Source organism: Arvicanthis niloticus, chromosome 22 (assembly GCF_011762505.2).
Source record: "Arvicanthis niloticus isolate mArvNil1 chromosome 22, mArvNil1.pat.X, whole genome shotgun sequence".
Lineage (NCBI taxonomy): Eukaryota > Metazoa > Chordata > Mammalia > Rodentia > Muridae > Arvicanthis > Arvicanthis niloticus.
Window position 1 is genome coordinate 29,220,720 of NC_133429.1, and position 20,918 is coordinate 29,241,637.

General features: G+C 36.1%; 1 protein-coding gene across 28 annotated transcripts in view; it reads left to right on the plus strand.

Annotated features, from left to right (window-relative positions):
• The window catches only part of Ppfia2 (PPFI scaffold protein A2), a 436,080-nt gene that overhangs the window by 307,357 nt on the left and 107,805 nt on the right, over positions 1-20,918 (plus strand). For all 28 annotated transcript variants that reach the window (XM_076920120.1, XM_076920126.1, XM_076920131.1 and 25 more), the window contains one exon: positions 16,994-17,215. In XM_076920120.1, the coding sequence (XP_076776235.1) occupies positions 16,994-17,215 (222 nt within the window). The remainder of the gene's footprint in view (positions 1-16,993; positions 17,216-20,918) is intronic.

The following is a 20,918-nucleotide window of genomic DNA, read 5'->3' on the forward strand; positions in this document are numbered from 1 at the left end:
TTATACTATTTTATATATTTTTGCTTGTGTTTGGTCGTTGTCTCTTAGAAGCTTGTTATTTCCTAATGAGCACGAGAATGTGAGTGCAGCTGAAGGAGAGGGGAGCTGGGCACAAACAGAAAACAAACAAACAAACAAACAAACAAAAACAAACAAAGCTGAGAAAGCCATGATGAGCAAGCCAGTAAGAGCTAACATCCCTGATGGCCTCTGCATTAGCTCCTGCCTCCAAGATCCAGCCCTGTTTGAGTTACCCTCCTGACTTTTTTTAGTGATGGACTAAGATATGGAGATGTAAGCCAAAGAAACCCTTGTGTAGGCAACTCTTTTTGATCATGGTGTTTGATCACAGCAATATTAACCTTAACTAGGAGAGAAACTGGTATCAGTATAGTGATGTATTGCTGGGACAGACACAACCATGTGTTTTGCGAAGGATTTTGGAAGGGCTTGGAACTTTGGAAGAGAAAAACCATTGAATGTTCAAAGCTTGGTGCGCTGTTCTGTGGAAACTTAGAAGGTAAGACTGTGGAGAGCAAAACAGACAATGTAGGCTTGGCTCATAAAGCATCGGAGGACAGCAAAGTCTCCAGAGGGTCTTTGTCTGAAGTATATGTGGTATCTGGCCACTGGAGATGAAACATTAGCTGTGATCAAGAGACCAGAAATGCTAAAGTAAAACCTTTGTGCTTTGCTGTGACAGTGTGTGCTGGTTATCTGGAGCTGAGAATTTAACAGTGATTAAATGGAAACCAGTATTATTGAGGTGAAATCTTCTAGGAAGTGTTTCCATGAGTCAGTACAAAAAAAGCTATATTCCTGAGATGGCCAGAGTCAGGTCTTGTTTTGGCAGCAAAACCTGGTCATGTGAAAGAGTCTCCCTGGTGTTACTGGTTTTGGAGACATGAAGGGGTCACCTGAGGCTTGGTGCTGGAGGGCATTTGTGAAATTGAAGCAGGAGTAGCGGTGGAAGCTAGAATTGAAGGGGTCATGGAGAAAGTTGAGGCTTTGTAACCTAAAGATCAGCACAGTGAAGATATTGGTGAAAGAGCACCAGAGTTGCATCAGAAGACCTCAGCATTTTGGAGAGGTCAGCACCAGAGACAACGGCCAAGAACAGTGGCAGGTATGGGGAGAAACTGACCCCAGAGTAAAAACAAGCTACATACGTTGCAGAGGGCAGAGTTAGAGAAGTAAACCCAAATACTTGGAGGAGACCAGAAAATTGTGACTGAATCGCTGGTATCAGACATTGCGTGATTTATACTGTTGAGGTTTGGTTTTATTTGTATCTACTTGTGGCCGTGTCTTGGTTCTTCCTTCTTGAAATAATTTATTCTGAATTTCATAGGAGCCCACAATTGAAAGACTTTGGACTTTAAAAAGGACTATGGATTGTGTTTAAAGGGACTAAATTTTTAAAGTGTTAAGTTTGTAAAATGTTTATCCTGATGTTTATATCAATGTCTGAACTTGGGGATGAACAATATAGTTCTTGGCTTTAAAGGGATATTTGTGTGTTGACATGAAAATGGGTCAATTGTGTTAGAAAGGGGATCCTCAATAAAGAAAATGTCTCCATAATCAGGCTGTGGACAAGCCTGTAGGGCATTTTCTTGATTAATGATTGATGGAAGTGGGCCCACCCCATTGTGGATGGTCCAACAATGGGATAGTAGTTCTGGGTTCTGTAAGAAAGCAGGCTGAGGAAGCCAGTAAGCTGGACTCCTCCCTGGCCTCTACAATCTTTCCTGTCTCCAGGTTTCAGCCTTGTTTGCATTAACATCATAATTTCCTTCAGTAATGAGCAATGATTTGGAAACCTAAGCCAGCTAAACCCTTTACTTCCCAAATGTTTTGGTCGTGGTGTTTTATGATGATAACCCTAATAAAGACAAACCTAAAACGTATGATTTGAACACTATTTTAAATTTGAATTTTAATAATAAGACTATGATCCATTATATATTAAATCTGTGATTGAGTTGTCATGATTAAATACCAGCTGCATTTACAGGAAATTTCCTTATCTGATGAGTATTAATCAAACACACACACACACAAAATATAAGGCCTAGTTTGATCATTTAAGTATGTGTGGTAGTTATACACAAAAGCATTGTGTGTTATGCATTTCTAGTCTTGTTTTCATAGCATGACCGTTTGAGATATAGCAAGACCACTGAAAAACAAGTTATGATAGAATTATAATTTAACAATTGCTTTTTAAGTCTATCTAAGCATAGAGAAATGGAACGTTATTATGGAGAATGTGTGAAAGTGCAACCTCTTGTTCATGGTAGTACACACACTTATATTACATAATCATATAGGTTATTAGCCATTTGGGGATGTTTTGTAACAGCACTTTGAGAATTCAGTTGACTAACTAGTTAACAAAATAACCTTATTGAAAGTTCCCTGAATAATAGACTTTATTACTCATGAGTGCCCCGTAATTATTGTCAACTTTTCCAGAACAAAAGGGAAAAAAGAAGCAAGGAAATAAGTTTAGATGAAACAATTTTAAAGGTTTCTTCATGATCTTAGATTTAGTGTTGCCTAGAGAATATTTTCACGTAATAAAATTTCAGAACACTTTTTTATTAAAATATTAAAATTATTTTATTTTTTCCTTTTTTAAATTTTTTTTCCTTTTTTTTTATTGGATATTTTATTTACATTTCAGATGCCATCCCCTTTCCCTATTTCCCCTCCCTAGAAAACCCCTGTCCCATGCCCCCCCCCTTTTCCTTTTTGCTTCTATACAATTTTTTAAAATGTTAATCAAAGGCTTTATAAGTTTGGTAATGCTCAATCAGAAGTGTAACCCAATACCCAACCTAGATATAACAACTATCTTTGACTGGTGGAGACACGTGAACATCTGCCTCCATGCCCCCTCCTCTTTCTCTCTCTTTCTCTCTCTCATCACCTAGCTTCTCCTCTCCTTCTTCTTCTCCTCTCCTTACTTCTTCTCTTCCTCTCGGAACTCCTTCCCCCTTAGCTCCTCTTACATATCACCTTTCCTGTTAATAATAAATTTAAAAAGTTAAAAATAATTTTAAAAAGTTAATAAAACTTTTGTCTCTAAGTACAATTAGAGCATAATTATGCCTATTTGTATCAGTAAGGTACAAGATAGACCTAATACCCAGTCTGTAATTTTGTTGACTAAGCAGAACTTCTTGTCATCTCTCTTAACTAAAAGACTTAGTTCTGAACCTGGCTTTTTTCTTGGCTTTAGAATGAATGTCAGCTGAAGATCATCCACTCAGATCTTTTCTTGTCAGGAACCGCACTAGTCCCAAGTTCAGGCACCCAAAATGTTGAGACCCGAGCTGCCCCACGTTTGGCGGTCACTGTATCCTGGCCCAAGCTGCCACTCCGGTCTGCGGGTCAGGGTTCAGCAAGAGAGAGAGCGTAAAGATGGACTCGAAGAATGGAGACCAGATAGAGTGTGATTCAATCCCGTTTATTCTTCAGTCTCTCTTCCTAGTCCAAGTCCCAAGTATAGCTGTACTCTCTAAAGAGTCTCCCTAAAGAGTATATCTAAAGAGTCTGATTCTCTACCGTCTGCCTCTGCCTTTTATATGTCTCACTTCTAAGCCATGCCTTTTGGTCATACCTTTAATCATACCCTTAGTTCTTGTCTCTAAATCTGATCTCTACACTTCTAAGTCTCTAGTCTATTAGGAAGCTAAGAGATGCAGATCAGTAGAATGGTAGTGGTAAAAATCAGAAAAAAAATTGGTAAAAACTTACATTGAGCAATATTCATGCAAATGTCATATTGAAAACCTGATAAAATGGTATTAGGAGTTAAGTGAATATTATATTGGGGGTTAAGAAAAAGATAAGGCTTTAGACAGATGAAAAAACCTTGAGTATTTAAAGTAAGCACTTGGTATGCAAATGTGCTAAGAATGGATGACTTTTTTTTTTTATATTCTAGGAATGAAAGAGTAACAAAATAACTAGATAAGAGTGTGCAAGAAAGCTAGTAGCAACAGCTAAAGAGAACAGTGAGGGTAAGAAAATTCTGACAGGCCCTGGTAGAGTTAGCTACATCATCATCATCATCATCATCATCATCATTATTATTATTATTATTATTATTATTACAATGAAAAAGTTTGAAAAGGTTTTAAGGTTAGAAGTTCCTCAATCACATTATTTTCAAAATAATTTGCATGACAGGTTAATATATACCTGTCATTTTTACATTCTTCAGTATGTAGACCTTATTAATTTTTCTTTTAAGAAAATGTGATCGAGATAAAATGACCTGTGTGGACAAAAGTGTTCAACATCCAGAACTTATTGTTTCTTCACATTTCCTCAAGCAAGTAAATGTGTTCTTATTTTCAGAATTACACATATTTATTTTTTTTCTAGAGCTGATAATCTATTTTATGTGAGCGTATTTACAAAATACTTGCAACGTCTCCTGAATATAATTTTTAATGCAGAGCTGAATTCATAAGGAAGCAACATCCCAAATGTTTGATTATTGTTTGTGTGACTCTGCAACTTTAGCTAAGGTCCCATACTTAGACTCATGTGCTGGTATCTCAAAGCCCCAAATTCTTGGCCAAACAACAGATCGTTACTTACTCTAATGTGCGTCTATCCAGCTAAGAAATACACGAGGTGCTTGCCTTTGCTCATAACAATGTAGCTGATTTCAGTGACGGTTATTCTGACGCTAAATCATGTTTCTATGAATACATAATTTTATATTTGTGTTTTAATCATATGCACATTTCCCTGATGAGAATCATATTTTATACAGACAAAAGATAAACTTGATTCTCTTTAATTCATGTTTATAGTTTTACATTTGTCATCAGTCCTTCACACACACAATTGTTACAACCCAGTTCAGACACACAGATGGGAAAAGTGTCTCCGTATTTAACAAAATGAAAATGAACCCATTGATCCAAATAATAGTCAGCCTGACAGGAACCTAATTGATATGTTGATTCTTGAATTACCTAAGGCTGCAACATAGATCCCATCTGGGGGCAGTTTATACACATCTAAAAAACAATAATGATACATTTGAGAAAATAGAACCAGCGCATTACTTTAGTTCTTAGTTTAGCATAGAATGATTTCTGAGACTGTTAGTGACTTTCTAACCAAAAGTAAAATAATAACATAGTTACTTTTTTTTATTCTATAAAAGAAGAAAAAAAGTTCTTCTTTTATCCTTGCAAACTATATTCAAGATTTTTAAAAGTTATGGATGTCTTTTTTTCATGAAAACCACTTTAAATGTTTATTTCATGATATAACATGGAATAAGTCTACTAATTTTCACTTCTAATACTTATGAACACTAATCATGGACGTGTTGAACAGAAATTCCTTAGTTAAGTTTGATTTGAAATGCTATAATATAGCATAGTTCTACGAATCCGAATGTTTTTTATAATAGTAAGTTTTCTTGCTGGTTTAAATATTATGACAATAAAAGAAGTTAAGTACACTACAATTCCTTAGAAAGAACAATACAAACAAAACCAAACAATCAAATTCTTGCTTTTAAATTTTATAGAAATTTAAAATATTCTAATTTTTATAAATAATTAAAAATTTATTTTGAAACCATGACTGTTCAAAAGGAAAGACAGGGACAAAAAATAGAGCAGAGACTAAAGGAAAGGCCATCGGGGAACCCCCACACCTGGGGATACATCCTGTCTGCAGACACCAAACCCCAATACTTGCTGTTGCCAAGAGGCAATTGCTGACAGGAACCTGTTGTGGCTGTTCCTTGAGAGGTTCTGCCAGCAACAGACCAATACAGATGTGGATGCTTGGAGCCAACCATAAGACTGATCCCGGTGCGGGAACTGGCAGTAGGATTGGAGGAGCAGAGGGGATTTCAACTCCATAGGAAGAATAGTATTGGCTGGCCAGACCACCCAGTGCTCCCAGGGACTAGACCAGCAACCAAGGAGTGTACCTGGAGGGATCCATGGCTCCAGATACATATGTAGCAGAGGATGGGCTTACCTGACATCAATGGAAGGGGAGTCTCTTGGTCTTGTGGAAGTTTGATGCCCCAGCTTCGAGGGATGCTGGAGCGGTGAGGTGAGAGTGGGTGGGTGGGAGAGCATACCCACAGAGGCAAAGGGGAGGGAATAGAGGACAGATGTAGGATGGAGGGTTTGTAGAGGGGTAGCTGGGAAGTGGGATATCATTTGAGATGTATACCAATGGAATAATTAATAAAAAAAGAAAAAGAAAAGAAATTATGACTGTCATACTGTGTTGCTCATTTTCAGGAGTCTGAATGACATCACATAGTATAGTTTTTTTTATATTTAACTTTTAGTAATGCCTTATATTTATAATACATTTTATTTTTGTTGTTATTTTTATTTTCACTCATGGGAAGTCTAATGGGGATATAATACTTTTGTCTTTTTAATATTTTTTCTATTATTATCATGTTCTTTCCTCTGCCTCAGCTGTTTGCAGATCTTCTGACACCTCTTTACCTTCCCAGCTTCATGTTCTTTCTCCAAAAACAGAATAAATAAAATTAAACACGCACACACACACACAGAGAGAGAGAGAGAGAGAGAGAGAGAGAGAGAGAGAGAGAGAGAGAGAGAGAAAGGGTTTTTTTGGTCAACTATACCTATACCTAAGAATGGAGTCTGTCCCAGATTGTGGTTTGTATAAACAGTTTCACTCCATTGAAAAAAATAGAATTTTGTGTTTCCAAGAAGATATTAATTGTGGATTTGCTGGTTGGTGGAGGATTTGCTGGTTGAACTTGTACAGGTCTTGTACATCCAATAGAGTACATGTGGCTACTTCAGAAAACAGACACAAGCCATCGGTGGTGCAGGGAATGTGTTTAGAGAAGGTTAATAGAGTAGAATATTTTGGGAAATGAAAGCAGAGATAGGCAATACTACAGGCAGACAGGTTCAAGCATATTGTTCTAGAATGACAGGGATTGGGACATGAGGGACTAGAGGAAAGCTTAACCAAAATAGATTATGCATAAAGAAGCTATTTGGGAGTCTGTAATCTTGCAACCCAAGTGAAATATATAATCAGAGATGACAGTAGAACATATGTGATATAAACTAACAAAGAAAGAATACTGAGAACTGAAGATTTATGTGGAAATGGGGACAAGGTAGCAGAGGAAAGGAATAGGCAGTGTGTTAACCAACACACACACACACACACACACATACATACACACACACACACACACACACACACACACACACACACACACACACGGGGGAAAGAGACAGTGGAGGGAGAGAGAGAGGGAAGGAGAGAGAGTTATTCCCGGAAAGCATTGCTTGTTGCATGAAAATCTCAGTGCCAGGTACAGGATACAACCCTAAAATTGTTGGTCCAACTTTTCTGACAAGTACCCAAACAATGCAGGTAATTGCCTGTACTCTTGGTTGTTCAATATAAATCAAAGGTAAAACAATATTTCTAAAGTTACAGTGGACTTTAGTTAAACAACAGGGGGTAAATTAATCTTGAACTGAGCAGAGATCTCTTGGCCCTTACACGGCCATGGAAGTCCTACAGTACCAAGGGCCGCTCCTCCCTCTCATGTCAAACAGGTCATCTTCTGACACATACACGGCTGGAGCCATGGGTCCTTCCATGTGTACTCTTTGGTTGGAGATCCAGTCCCTGGGAGCTCCGGGTGGTCTGCCAGGTTGACACTGTTGCTCCCCCCACAGGGCTGCAAACCCCCTCAGCTCCTTCAGTCCCTTCTCCAACTACTCTGAGTGTTCAGCTGTAGACAGGCTTAACACCTTTTCCCTGCCAGTCTCCAACAATGTAGGGGCAGCGGTAATAGAGAATATAAGAGCCAGAAGATGGACAAGAGAGCCGTGAGATGCTATTTTTGTTGTTGCTGTTGTTGTTGGCTATCATAAAAAAAAAATCAAATACTTAACATCTGTGGTTACCTACAAAAGATGTGCACAAAATCTCGCCACTAAAAATTTTAGAAATAAAAGGAGATTGTGAAGCTTCACCTTTAGGGGAGGAGAACTTACTGATGCCTCCTGAGGAAGAAAGTCACTTTTCTTTAGTTTATGGCAAGTGACAGATTCCCCATGTGCAATAGATGACTCCACACCTCATTCACAAATAGGTAACAATAACTGAATTCAGTTGGTTAAAAATAACAAATAAATAAGGGGGACATAAGAAAAAAGTATATTTTATGCTTACCAACAAAGACCACTGTTTGTTTTAAAATTAAGAATGATAGAGGACATTTGATGTGAAACATTTAAAGATGACTAGTAGTTGATACCAAGTTAAAAAATATTTTTGGGGGCCTATCATTTTATGACTCTGACTTTCTCAATAATTTATTGCTTTATTATTCCATTTTACTTTTGTGCTACTTTTATATTTAATGGCTAATAAGATACAACAACCAATAAAGTACCACCATGACCTTGATCTGTGACTCTTAGTCCCATCTAAATGTTAATACCTAAGAAAATTTGTAAAACAATTACATAGAAAAATCTACCATTTTATATTGTCCAGAATGGAGTGCATCAATAGTTTCTCATTCAGCTATCCAAAGTATTCTAAAAATCAGACACTGAATAAAAATTTGTTTCTGCTCTGCTTAAACTCTAGATTTATAAAAAGCTTTAATGGTATAAAATAGAGTTAAGGAGACAATGCAGAGGTGAAAACAACAGCTCTCAATTATGTGGTAGAGAACCTTAAATAAAAGATAAAATATGTTATATGTTAGATACATTTGAAATTAGTGAACATTTCCAATATTTGAAAGAAAAAAAGCAGAATAAGAAAATTTAAAGAACAATATTGTTGACAGTTCTAAAGTTCACCTAATTTATGATTTACAATATTAAAACCTTTGTGCCTGTATTCAGTAAATTATTTCAGGTTCCATGCACACACTTGTTTACATGGTTTGCTTGTATCCATACTCAGTAAAGCACACATTACGTTATTGTCAAGCAGGACAAGAGTCTTGTTCATCTAAGAACAAGACTTCCTTTGTAACTGGCATAATACAAATAAATAGAGTTGGAATTTTAAATAGAGTTGTGTTTATTGAATTAGTAGATAAATGGAAGAAAGAAAAAAATGAACAGAAATAGGGGGAGGCAAGAACGAGAAATTTTGGAAGCAGATATTGGAACCAGAATATCAAATGTGAAAACTTCATCTCGTGACATTTTGAAGTGTCAACCAAACTACTTTGCTCTTTGTGCATCAATTTCTATTATGCATCTTATATAATTAACAGACATTAAATAACCAAGTTACATCATTCACTTATATTTACATGATGAGAACTTAAGGAATTTCAGCAGCACTGGAATATTGTTTTGAACTCACATTTGGAGAGAGAATCCTTACAGTTTATTTTGGGAGGGAAGGCAGGTCATATTGCTATTGTAATCAGTATACAGTCTTATTTGACAACTTGGATCTAAATGGAAGCACAAGAATTTAGCATATTACATGGTCCTTCATGATCTCTAGGAAGAAACAGTAGTGTTTTTAGGTTACTCCAGTACTTGAATCCTTCCAAGATCTCTCCTTGTACTAATGCTTAGAATAGAATTTATTTATGTCACTCACTCATGTTTTTGTTAGCTTGCAGAATAGTATATTTAACATTTCATTCAGATACATTCTTTACATAAATGCATTATTGATTTATGCTAACTGTAAATCAACCACCTACATTTTTATTACTCTTCTCACTATATTTATGCCTATCAATATTTTCCTGTCTGAATCTGTGTTCTGTATTTATTTTATAGCTCTACATACTTTTATTTATACAATCTTTTTCTCACAGAAAAAAATAGATATTTAAAAGTTTCTCCTACTTTTTAGGACTCTTCCCAGTCTAGAAAAGCCTGATGATATATAAAAATGGTTGAGAATTTCACTATATTTTCTTGACAATATAATTGGCAATACACTGCTAACTATTAAATGCCAGAGTTACTTGTAAAAATGGAATGGAGCTATTTAGTGGTCACTGTAGGTTTTAGTAAATTTTAATAGTATTTATGCCTCTATTATAAGAATTTACTTAATAAGAATATCAATTTCAATCATATACTCTTCTATCTTCCTATTTCTGTTTTCTTTTAGAAATATCAGTATTAAGAAGACACATGAGAGAATGGTAATCTATTTGAAATATAGTAAAGAGAGAAACTAGCTTTTGTGTAGGTGTACATGTTGAGAATATTTTTATAACTGAAAATAAAATAATAACTCTTAAATGTATTAATACAAACTAAATATTCTTTCTCGGCACCAGTAAACAAATAATATTTAAATATATGGTTAATCAGAAATGAATACTTTTTTAAATGAACCTTTATTTTAGGGGCTTGAGCTGTAATTTGGGGGATACAGTACTTACACAACATCCCCTGGTTCCATCGATAGCATAGAATTTTAAAACTGTTTGTATAGTTATAAACAAGGAAGTTTCATAAACACTTCAGGTAAAAGTAAATTGGCAGATCAACCCAGAAGATTTTCATACAGTGCTCTAAATTTCACAGGTGTGTTCAGGCTACGCAATGCAGTTCTGCTGCTTAATGAATTTAAAGGTTAACATTTTAAAAGTATTTTATTTTAGTTACCTGATTACTGTTTATATTTGTTTAAAATTATCTCATCTTAAACCTTTTAAAGCTTCTGGTATTAAACAAGATTTTAATGGACTTTAGGTGCACAGAATTGCAACAGTAATAGTTTTTTCTAATTAAAAAATTGCCACCAGCTTGTACTAAATAAATACTCATAAAATATGTACATAATTGAGATAGATACACATTATTCAAATCTATATATATATTTATGAATGTACACATAACTGATCATATGTATTATATATACTTATATATTTTATGTATATAACAGTAATTTTTACACACACACATATATATATGTATGTATATTTGATTTTTGGTCCTTCTTTCAGTTACACAGTGTATACAATTTTAACCATTTTTGTGTATGTTTGTATTATAGGCTTAGTACAGTGAGTGGTAGACAAACTGAACTGGAATTTAGTCATGCATTTTAGTCCAGTTCATTACGACTAGGTAAGCAACTGAATATTATGATAGCTAGTTTTATGGCAACTTAACAAAAGGTACAGTTATACAGGAAAAGAGAAACTTAACTCAGAAAAAAATACCAACAAGACTGGTTTGTAGGCAAGCCTGTGCTGTATTTTCTTGATTGATGACTGATATTAGATAGCCTAGCTCAGTATCTGCAGTACCACCTTAAGGCTGGAAGTTCTAGGAGCTATAGAAAGCAGAAACAACACACCATGGAAAGCAAGACAGTGAGGAGCATTTCTCAATGGGTTTTCTTGAATTTCTGCCTCCATGTTTCTGCCAGGCTTGAGATTCTGCCTTGACTTTTCTTGATTATTGACTATAACCTGTAAGTTCAAGATGATACAAACCCTTTTCTCCTCAAGTTTCTTTTGGTCATAGTGTTTTATCACTGTGATATGAACTAAGACAACTACGTAAATCTTAATTTGCCACAGGTCTTCAGGATTCTGTGATGCTAAATGGAATTTTTTTCATTAAAAAGTATTTTTGAATCATTTTACAGATTTGTGAAGTGTTTTAATAAAGCAACTCTGTTAATTACATTTTGCATAAAATTTTACATGTTTATAGAGTTATATCTATATGAACACCACCCCATTTCAGAAAAAAGAATTGCTTCACACTTTAAAGTTAATTCATGCTCCTGTGCAATAACTTCCAGTACCATGGCCAAGGAAGCAGCTAATCTGCTTTTTGCCTTCCTGCATTTCTTGGGTAGAATTATCTGGCGTAGATGTCCATGTAAACTGAAGTGTACTTGTCCACTTCTCTAGATTTACCCTTCCTTTTCTTAACATAATGCTTTCTGTGAGTCATTTGGAGTTATTGCAGATGCAAGTAATCTGCTGTTTTCCATTGTGGGAAATATAAACTATCTTAAACAGTGAGTTCAGATTTCCATTCTATAATTTTTCAGACATTTAAAAATTTAACTGTATAGGTATTTTTCTTACCAGAAAAACAACAAACCACTACACATTATGTGTTTGTGTTAGGATTGTAGTTGGATCTCTATAACTCATTCTCATACAGTTGCGGTTGCACTGAACACTTGATAACAATACACTCATAAAGCAGTTTCTGGACCTTGACAAAAAAAGGAAAAAGATGGAAGCTATTCCAATTAATCCTATAGTATGTATTATGTATGTATGTATGTATGTATGTATGTATGTATGTATGTATTCGCTCATTTGTTCACTTTATATCCTGATCCCAACCCTCCTCCATCTTTTACTCTAAGTCTCGCCCTCCCACCCCTTCCCCCATTCCCACCTTCCCTTCTCTGAGGAGAAGAAGTGGCCCCTGATATGTACCAACCAGCCCTGGCACATCATGTAGCAACAGGACTAAGTACAGCCTCTCCCACTGAGGCCAGACAAGGCAGACCAATTAGAAGAAAGGGATCTAAGGACAACAGAGGCAGAGACAGTCCTTGCTCCAGTTGTTAGGAGACCCGTATGAATGTAGATGTTTAGCTATACTCTCCTTCAGTGACTATTGTCCTCCATGCCTGAGATGTTGCTTGTAGAGGGGTGATCGCAGAGTAACTCTCCAGGAGCTGTTCTTAGAAGAAGCTAACTGTAAACTCTTGCATTATGCAACTATCTGCACAACAACCGAGAAGAGTACACTGATGAGCAACTGAGAGATGGACTTCAGGGAAGGCTAGTACCATTTTCTAGGTGTGTAGTCGCTGTGATAGTTTACAGGGTTTTAAGTTGTAATAATAGCATCTTGGAACTGAAAAATACAGTTCGTTACCATCAAAAAGCACTTGTTTTTAAAAAGGGTGTGCATGTGTCACAAGAGAGAAAACCTTGTCTTTTGTTGTTAAGTGGTAGTTGCAGAGGCAACTAAGATCCACAGAGATGTGCGAAACAGATGTGGACGAGTTACCTTGTAATTCATGCCTATGACTTAGATCCACTGAGGTAGCCAACGGGCAGAGAGAGCATGACAACTAATTTAGAAGAGATATTTTCTGGTTTCGGTGATGCTTCTTAGGAACAAAATTGCACATACGAGGAGGACACATTTACATTTCTATTCAAATGTTTCCTAATTTATGGAGAGTTGGAACAAACTCATGCTGTTAAGTAAGCATCTCGGTGGAACAAACTGTGCTGCTTAGCTCTTCCCAGACCTTCCTGTTTCTGCTTGGTTGAGATCTTTCTCTTTTTGAAAATCATCTCCTCCCTGTCTCTGTACAACTACAGACACAGAACTTGAACTTAGCTTCTAAGTTTCTATGGGACAACATTTCTTATTTTCCTGCCTTTCTTCCTTCCCATATTTCTTCCTTCCCTTTCCTTTCTCTAATCCATCCATCCTTCCTTCTGCTATTTTTCTTTCTTCCTCCTTCCCTTCCTTCCTTACTTTGTAATTAATTCTCTTTGTCTTTTTTTCCTCTTTCATTTCTCCTTTTTTCTAGTTTCCTCTCCTCCTATTTTCTCCCTCCCTCCCTCCCTCCGTCTCTCCCTCCTTCCCTCTCTTTGTCTCTCTCCCTTCTTTACTTTCTATCCATAGGCACTCCCTGCTTGTGTACAATATTGGTGAGGGAATTCAGGTCCTTATATGTATATGTTTATGTCTGGTAGGTGTTTTTCACCAACGTATAACACCCCAATAATGTCACCTTACTCATTGAAAAATAATTCATGTATGTTCATTCATGATAATTTACTAATCCCTGTCTGATTGTCCACTCTACTTGAAATTTGTAACTGCTAGTCACATGTACAATAGATCACTAAAACATGTTCCTTTTATGTAACTGAAATACTTCATTTTCTTTTGATTAATGCATTCCTTTACCAATGATCTTTCTTTTCTTTCTGAATTTTTATTCTATTACTCTGTTATACTTTGTTACCTTTGTTTGACACTGCACACACATGAAATTTTGCATCTACCCAAGATTATGTTGTCACCAATTTTCTGGTTCATTATATTTATAGTCTCCTCCAAGTTCAATCATGGTACACCAAATGAAAGGTTTCTTTGTTATAAAGTGAGACAGTGTTCTATTAGCATATGTACTACATTTTATCCACCCATGGGATCAGTTACGAAGCATTTTGATGCCGTATGTTCACTATTATGAATAATATACTACATTAAATAACAAGGTAGGGATGGCATAGTAAAATACTCCTTTGGATGTTTAGTTATACAGTGAACACTGAGTGTGCTAAATTATATGCAATTCTGTTTTTCTTATATTGATACCTTATCACATTCCGTAGTCACTGTATTATTTATATTCACTCAATGTAAATTTTTGTCAACATATGCTGTCCTCGAACATTTGTATAACTTGCAATAGAATAATCATGAGAAAATATTTCATTGTTGTTTTGCTTTTTACCTTTCTTGATGATTTTTAATGCTGAAACTATTTTCATAAATCTGATCATATTTAAGTTTTACTTTAAGAAATATGTCTCTAGATCCTTTGAAGATTTCTTCATATGCTTCTCTTTAGGTTTTTTTTTTTTTTGATATTGAGTTCTTTGCTTTCTTTAAATAGTTTGAGTATTGGTTTGTAAGAAACTTTTGAAACATAGATTTCCCCTACTTTCTAGACATCTTTTCCAAAAAGTGGAAATAACTGTTTCAGCATATTTGAGCATTGTCAGCTTCCTCTTCTGTGTCTTGTGCATATACAATGTTTAAATTCTGGCAATGCAGAAATCATAATTTCAGAGGTATCATCATAAAAGTTATGTTATTTCAACAAAAGTATAAATGTTATTTGTATGCATATCATTAAGACTAAGACCTGTAATTTTAGTGTCCCATTCATCACTCTATAAAACAACATTGGGATTAGGATGGAATTCTGGGTAAAGAAGGAAGTATGGGGAGGTCCTACTGTCATTAAAAGCTCCTTGACAAGCCATATGGAAATCTGCTAGTGTAGAAAGTTTCTAAAATTTATAAATATATGAAAGAATTTTAAATGCAGTCACTATAGGGTGGGGGAGATCATACCTCAACTAAACATCTATAACCACCAAGTAGAATTCACTGTGCTAGTAATGTATTACGTCTTGTTTAGTAGTTGGCTGAAATTGTCCTAAGATTGCCCAGCCATCATTAGAGATTGTCAACACTTGTGGTTAACATCCATGAACTGATGATAAGGCCCTATTGCTGAAAATACGATGTACTTAGATTATACAACATGAAATAAAGCTGGTGCCCAGCTTGAAACTTAGCCATTAGTGACTTGTTTTCATGGTGCTGAGATATACTTTGCACACTACAGGAGGAGATAAGTAATCATCAAATAATACCCAGATAAAAATCCTGAAACCTACAACAAGAATCTGACTGCAAGATAATTCTGGTAGAATAATGGAACAGATGTTGTGGAAATAACCAGACACTTTTTGATTGATTTAAGGCCCATTCTATGAGATGGAACCAAACCTAATGTTGATAAAGTGGTCAAGAGCCTAAAACTACATCAAGTCATGGTACCTAAGGGAAAGCCTAATACTATTAGTCTGCTAAAAAAAAAAATACCAATAAAACCATTCCTAATGACATATTGCTACTTGAATAAATCATTTCATCATGCAGGCCTCATTAGAGAAACTTTTTATAGTAGATGCTAAAACACACGCCCACAACTGAACATTATATGGAAAATGAAAGATTTTGATACATACAGACCTAAATGGGATTTCTTTATCAACTGTCCCCATTTTCAGTGCTGGGGAATCTATGTGAAAGAGGAGGGAGAAATATTGTAAGACCCAGAAGTGTTTAATGACTCAAAGGAAGAGGCACCAACCATCTATAACAGGACTGGTACACATGGGAACTCATGAACTCATAGAGACTATAACGTTATATACATGATGCCCAAATTCAAACCATACAATAATCTCAGCACTGAGAAGGTAAAGTGGAAACAAAGCTTCATCTCTAAACAAGCAGCTCCTTGTAATTGATGCCTTCTGGAAAAGGGAAAATCAATTTTCTCCAACGGAGTGACACTAGGCATATCAACCGCACTCTAACATGGGCCCTATGCATAGGAAAAGTTAGCCAGCATAAGGAGATAACATGTTTTCAAGAGCTGGATAGCTTTGAAGGTGGGAGGATGTGGGAATATTTTGGGGAAGAGAAAGTACATGAGCCAGATAAACTGTTTAAAGTATATAAAATATTTTATTTAAAACATAAAGTGAAATAAAGCCTGCGAAGTTCAAAATTATTTGGATCAAAAATAGAAATATTACATAGTTTATATTCCAATTTATTAAAATAATGTGTTATATTTATCACATATATATGTAACCTATCCTAAATCACTTAGCTTTCACATATAACATATAAAATTGTTATGCAAATGCATCTATAGCCCCGGCTGAAAACTACTGGCTTGCATATATATATAATTATTGTCTGTCTCTGTCTCTCGGTCTGTCTCTCTCTCTCTCTCTCTCTCTCTCTCTTCTGTGTGTGTGTGTGTGTGTGTGTGTGTGTGTGTGTGTGCATATGTGGACTTGTTCCTGTGCAGCCCAGAGTTAGACATAAGATCTCCTGGAACTAGAGTTACACAGGGCATAAACAGAACTCTTTCCAGGTCCCCTGCTAGGACAGAACTGCTCAGTGACATCTCTGGCTCCTCCATGTCATTTTTCTTTATCTAGTAATATCAGATTTATCAATATCATAGTTTCTCACCAACACTAGTTTGTTTCAGAATTCTTATTTCTCGTTGTGAAGACTGCTTAGTTCCCCATTTTACCTCTCATGCTTTGGGTTAGGAATAAAGAAGATACTAAGTGTCATGCTTCCATCTCTTCTTGCAGCGACTATCCAATGGCTCCATAGATTCAACAGATGACACCAGCCAGATCGTCGAGCTGCAAGAATTGCTTGAAAAGCAAAATTATGAAATGGCCCAAATGAAAGAACGCTTAACAGCTCTTTCTTCTCGGGTGGGAGAAGTGGAGCAAGAAGCAGAGACAGCAAGAAAGGACCTCATTAAAACAGAAGAAATGAACACAAAATATCAACGGGACATCCGAGAGGTAGGTAGCTCATAGCAGTCTGTCTTTGCTTCTTGAATGGCTTCCCAAATGTTGGTCTGAGAAGCTTCCCCATGAACTTCCCTAGTGGCCAGTAGTCTTTTCTTCTAGAAGACGATAATTAGGATTATTATTTTAGTTAGGTACCTGTTATGGTTTACTTATCGCTTCTTTAAATATGTATGAATGGAAAGCTTTGAAATCAAGTCTCAGCTATTATAAAGTATTTCTGAAAATGCAATGATGTTTGAAGGCTCCATATTTTAAATTTGAATAAATGTGCACAGGGGAATGAATCATGACTTTGTATAATATAGAGTGCTCAAAAGCACTGCCTTAAATTGTCTCTTATTTCCTGTTTGGGTCTGTGAATACCTGTGTATGAAGATGATATGCATATGAATAATATAACCATTCTTTTATGTATGTTATAGTACACTTTGCAAGGATTAACATAACTTTATCTACAAAACAGAAAGAAAAAGACAGAAAGAAAGAAGGGAAGAAAAAAGAAAGAAAGAAAGAAAGAAAGAAAGAAAGAAAGAAAGAAAGAAAGCTTCAATTTATTAAATGATCTAGGAAAATATTTTATTTCTAACATCAAATTATATTGCCTATTAGAGTAAAATTCTAAAATAGTTCTTTTCTTTTTTCTTACTCTTAAAAATACAATACTTGGCATATCAGAAAAATTTGCTCTTTGACATTTGATATTTTTCATTTTTACATTTTCCTATGAAGCATATCTTTATATCTTTAAATACGTTTCTATGTGTCTAACTAGTAAATATAGCTGCCCCATTTGTTGTATCCAAATTGGTTTTTTCTCTTCTCAAAGATATATTATCACATCTTCCCCTATTGACCCAGTAAAAATGTTATAATAAAACATTATATTGATTCATATTACTGAAGGAGTGGATGAATTCTCCATCCTTTGTAGGGCTAGTAAATTCTACTCTTGTTCTTGGAACATTTATTTTTCTCTGGGCTAGTATTATGCCAAATTGTCCTTGATGTCCTGTTTACTGTTCCCTCATCTCATGTTTTACTAGTTTGGGCTCCTTCTCCTACCCTGATGTGTACTCCCTATCCAGTCTCCCATTGCTTTCTTTAAGTTGATAAAGGTGAATGAGCTACACATCCACCATAGACTCCAAGTTTCTTTCTCTATCTCCATTTTCTCTCTTCTCCCTTGCCCAGAGATTATTTCTAAGCCTCTAACAGGTATCTCGGCAAAATCAGCCTGCCATTTGCTTCTTTTACATGCCCCCGTTAAGCCTTACTGTCCAGCAGTTTCGTGCATGCAATATTATTGCTTAGGCCTAAATCCTGGAGATTCCTTAGAATTTTCTTTCAGCCCCATTCTGCATTTGATTCCGTGGTAAATCCTATAATTTGTAAATTCTCACTGTCTTCTACAGCTTTTCCTAGTTTGATGCTTTCATTATATTTGAAGATGATGTTACAATACTTTACTTAGTGGGCTGACATTGGCTTATGCCTTCTTATAAATATTGAATATTTTATTTATTTACATTTCAGATGTTATCTCCTTTTCTTATCCCCCAGACACACCCTATCTCATCTCCCCTCCTGCTTCTATGAGGGTGTGCCTCTACCTACCCACCCACTCCCACTTCCCCACCTTCAAATTTCCCACTGGGGCATCCAGCCTTCACAGGACCAAGGACCTTCTTTCACACCTATGCCTGACAAAGCCATCCTTCACTATGTATACAGCTCGAGCCATGGGTCCCTTCCCTGTGTGCTCTCAGACTGGTGGTTTAGACCCCGGGAGCTCTGGTTGGTTGGTATTGTTGCTCTCCCATGGGGCTACAAACCCCTTCAGCTCCTTCAGTCTTCTCTCTAACTCTTCCATTGGGAACTCCTTGATCAGAATGGTTAGCTGTGAGCATCAGCCTCTGTGTATATCTCCTCTAAGAATACAGCTATATCAGGCTCCTGTCATCATGTACTTCCTGGCATCCACAACAGCATCTGCCTTTGGTGACTGCACATGGAATGGATACTGAGGTGAGGCAGTCTCCAAATGGCCCCTTCTTCAGTTTTTGTTCCACACTTTGACTCCATATTTGCTCCCATGAGTATTTTGTTACTCCTTCTAAGAAAAACTGAAGCACCCACACTTTGGTCTTCCTTCTTCATGAGCTTCATGTGTTCTGTGAGTCACATTATTGTTTTTAAATCTTTTAATTGCTGTATAATCTACTTGCAGTAATATTAGAGCCATGTAAGGTGCCTGAAAAATATTTAAAGTGTAATGCATCCTGTTTTCTCCCTCTGTCATCCTACCCAACTTTATTCAATTAAAGTGAACTCTCAAGCAAGCAGGACTTGCTTGATTTCATGTTCTTAGCCTCTAGTGTTTGCTCAAATGCTCTCCTCTCAAATAAGCGCTCTCAGACCTTGCTCTTTACAGGTACAAGTGCTCGTTCATATTTTATTTCAATTTTAACACAATAGTCAGTCCTACTTATTTAACATATTTCCTTCACTGAAACCTATTGGTTTATCTTTTCTATCTACATATATAACTACTGTGCACATAACACAAAAATCCTTTGTTGGAGAAATGGGTACTGATCATCTTTCACTAAAATGAGAGGTTAGAGTGTTCCTGGGCGCAGCACTCACCATGAATGAGAATACAGGGATATTTTCACTGATGGTCAGATAACAATATAATCACACATAAGATCAGATTCATGAATACTCATTTCTTCTTCATTGCTTCCTACAGCCCAAACTTACATGACATACAAGGTTTAGTAAGGAACATTAAGATTTCTTTTATAAGTTGTTACACCATTACATGAACTTTTGCTCATTCTTCAGCTCTCCATGCTTGTAGCTCCAGAGATTTAGTTCTTTTCTTTGCATTTTAGCCACTCATCAACTTTATTTTTAGCTAGCTCTTGCAGAGAGGGTGCGGTCTCTCATGCTCTCCCTTCCTTCTTGCACATTTTAAAATAACTCTTTGATAAAAATAGTATCTAGATATAGGTGACTGAAAAATTAGGTGAGACAGGAAACATAAACCCTGTATGGCCAGGTATTGTTTCATTAGGAATGTATTTTAATGGGTTAGGTCTTCTCTATCCTAAGCAATTTTTATGCAACATATAATTTTATTTTTACATTTCCAAATTCCTAGGTTAGCATGTTTTAGTTAAGACTTATGAAAAAGGAACATATCCCATCATCCACCTCAGACAGGCAATCGGAAACAAATGTTTTCTGAGCCTGGCAGCAAATGGAAGTATAAGGACTAGGTATAGATGTAAGAAGTAGGTAGGAGGTGACATCCTTGACAAGAACTATGAAGGAGCCTGCACTCACTCCTCAACCCTGGCTATCTGCATATAGCAGGACTTTATTCTCTCTCTCTCTCTCTCTCTCTCTCTCTCTCTCTCTCTCTCTCTCTGTCTCTCTCTCTTTCTCTCTCTCCTTCTCAGACACACACACGCATGGGGAACAAAGAGAAACACACACACACACAAAGAGAGAGAGAGAGAGAGAGAGAGAGAGAGAGAGAGAGAGAGAGAGAGGAGACAGAGAGTCACAGAGAACAAGAGACATATACGCTATATACTATCTATATATATACATACTATATAGAATAAAATAGTTCTGAAAGTATTGATTTTAAAGCTACATGCTTTTGCTCTGTCTTTTTGCTATT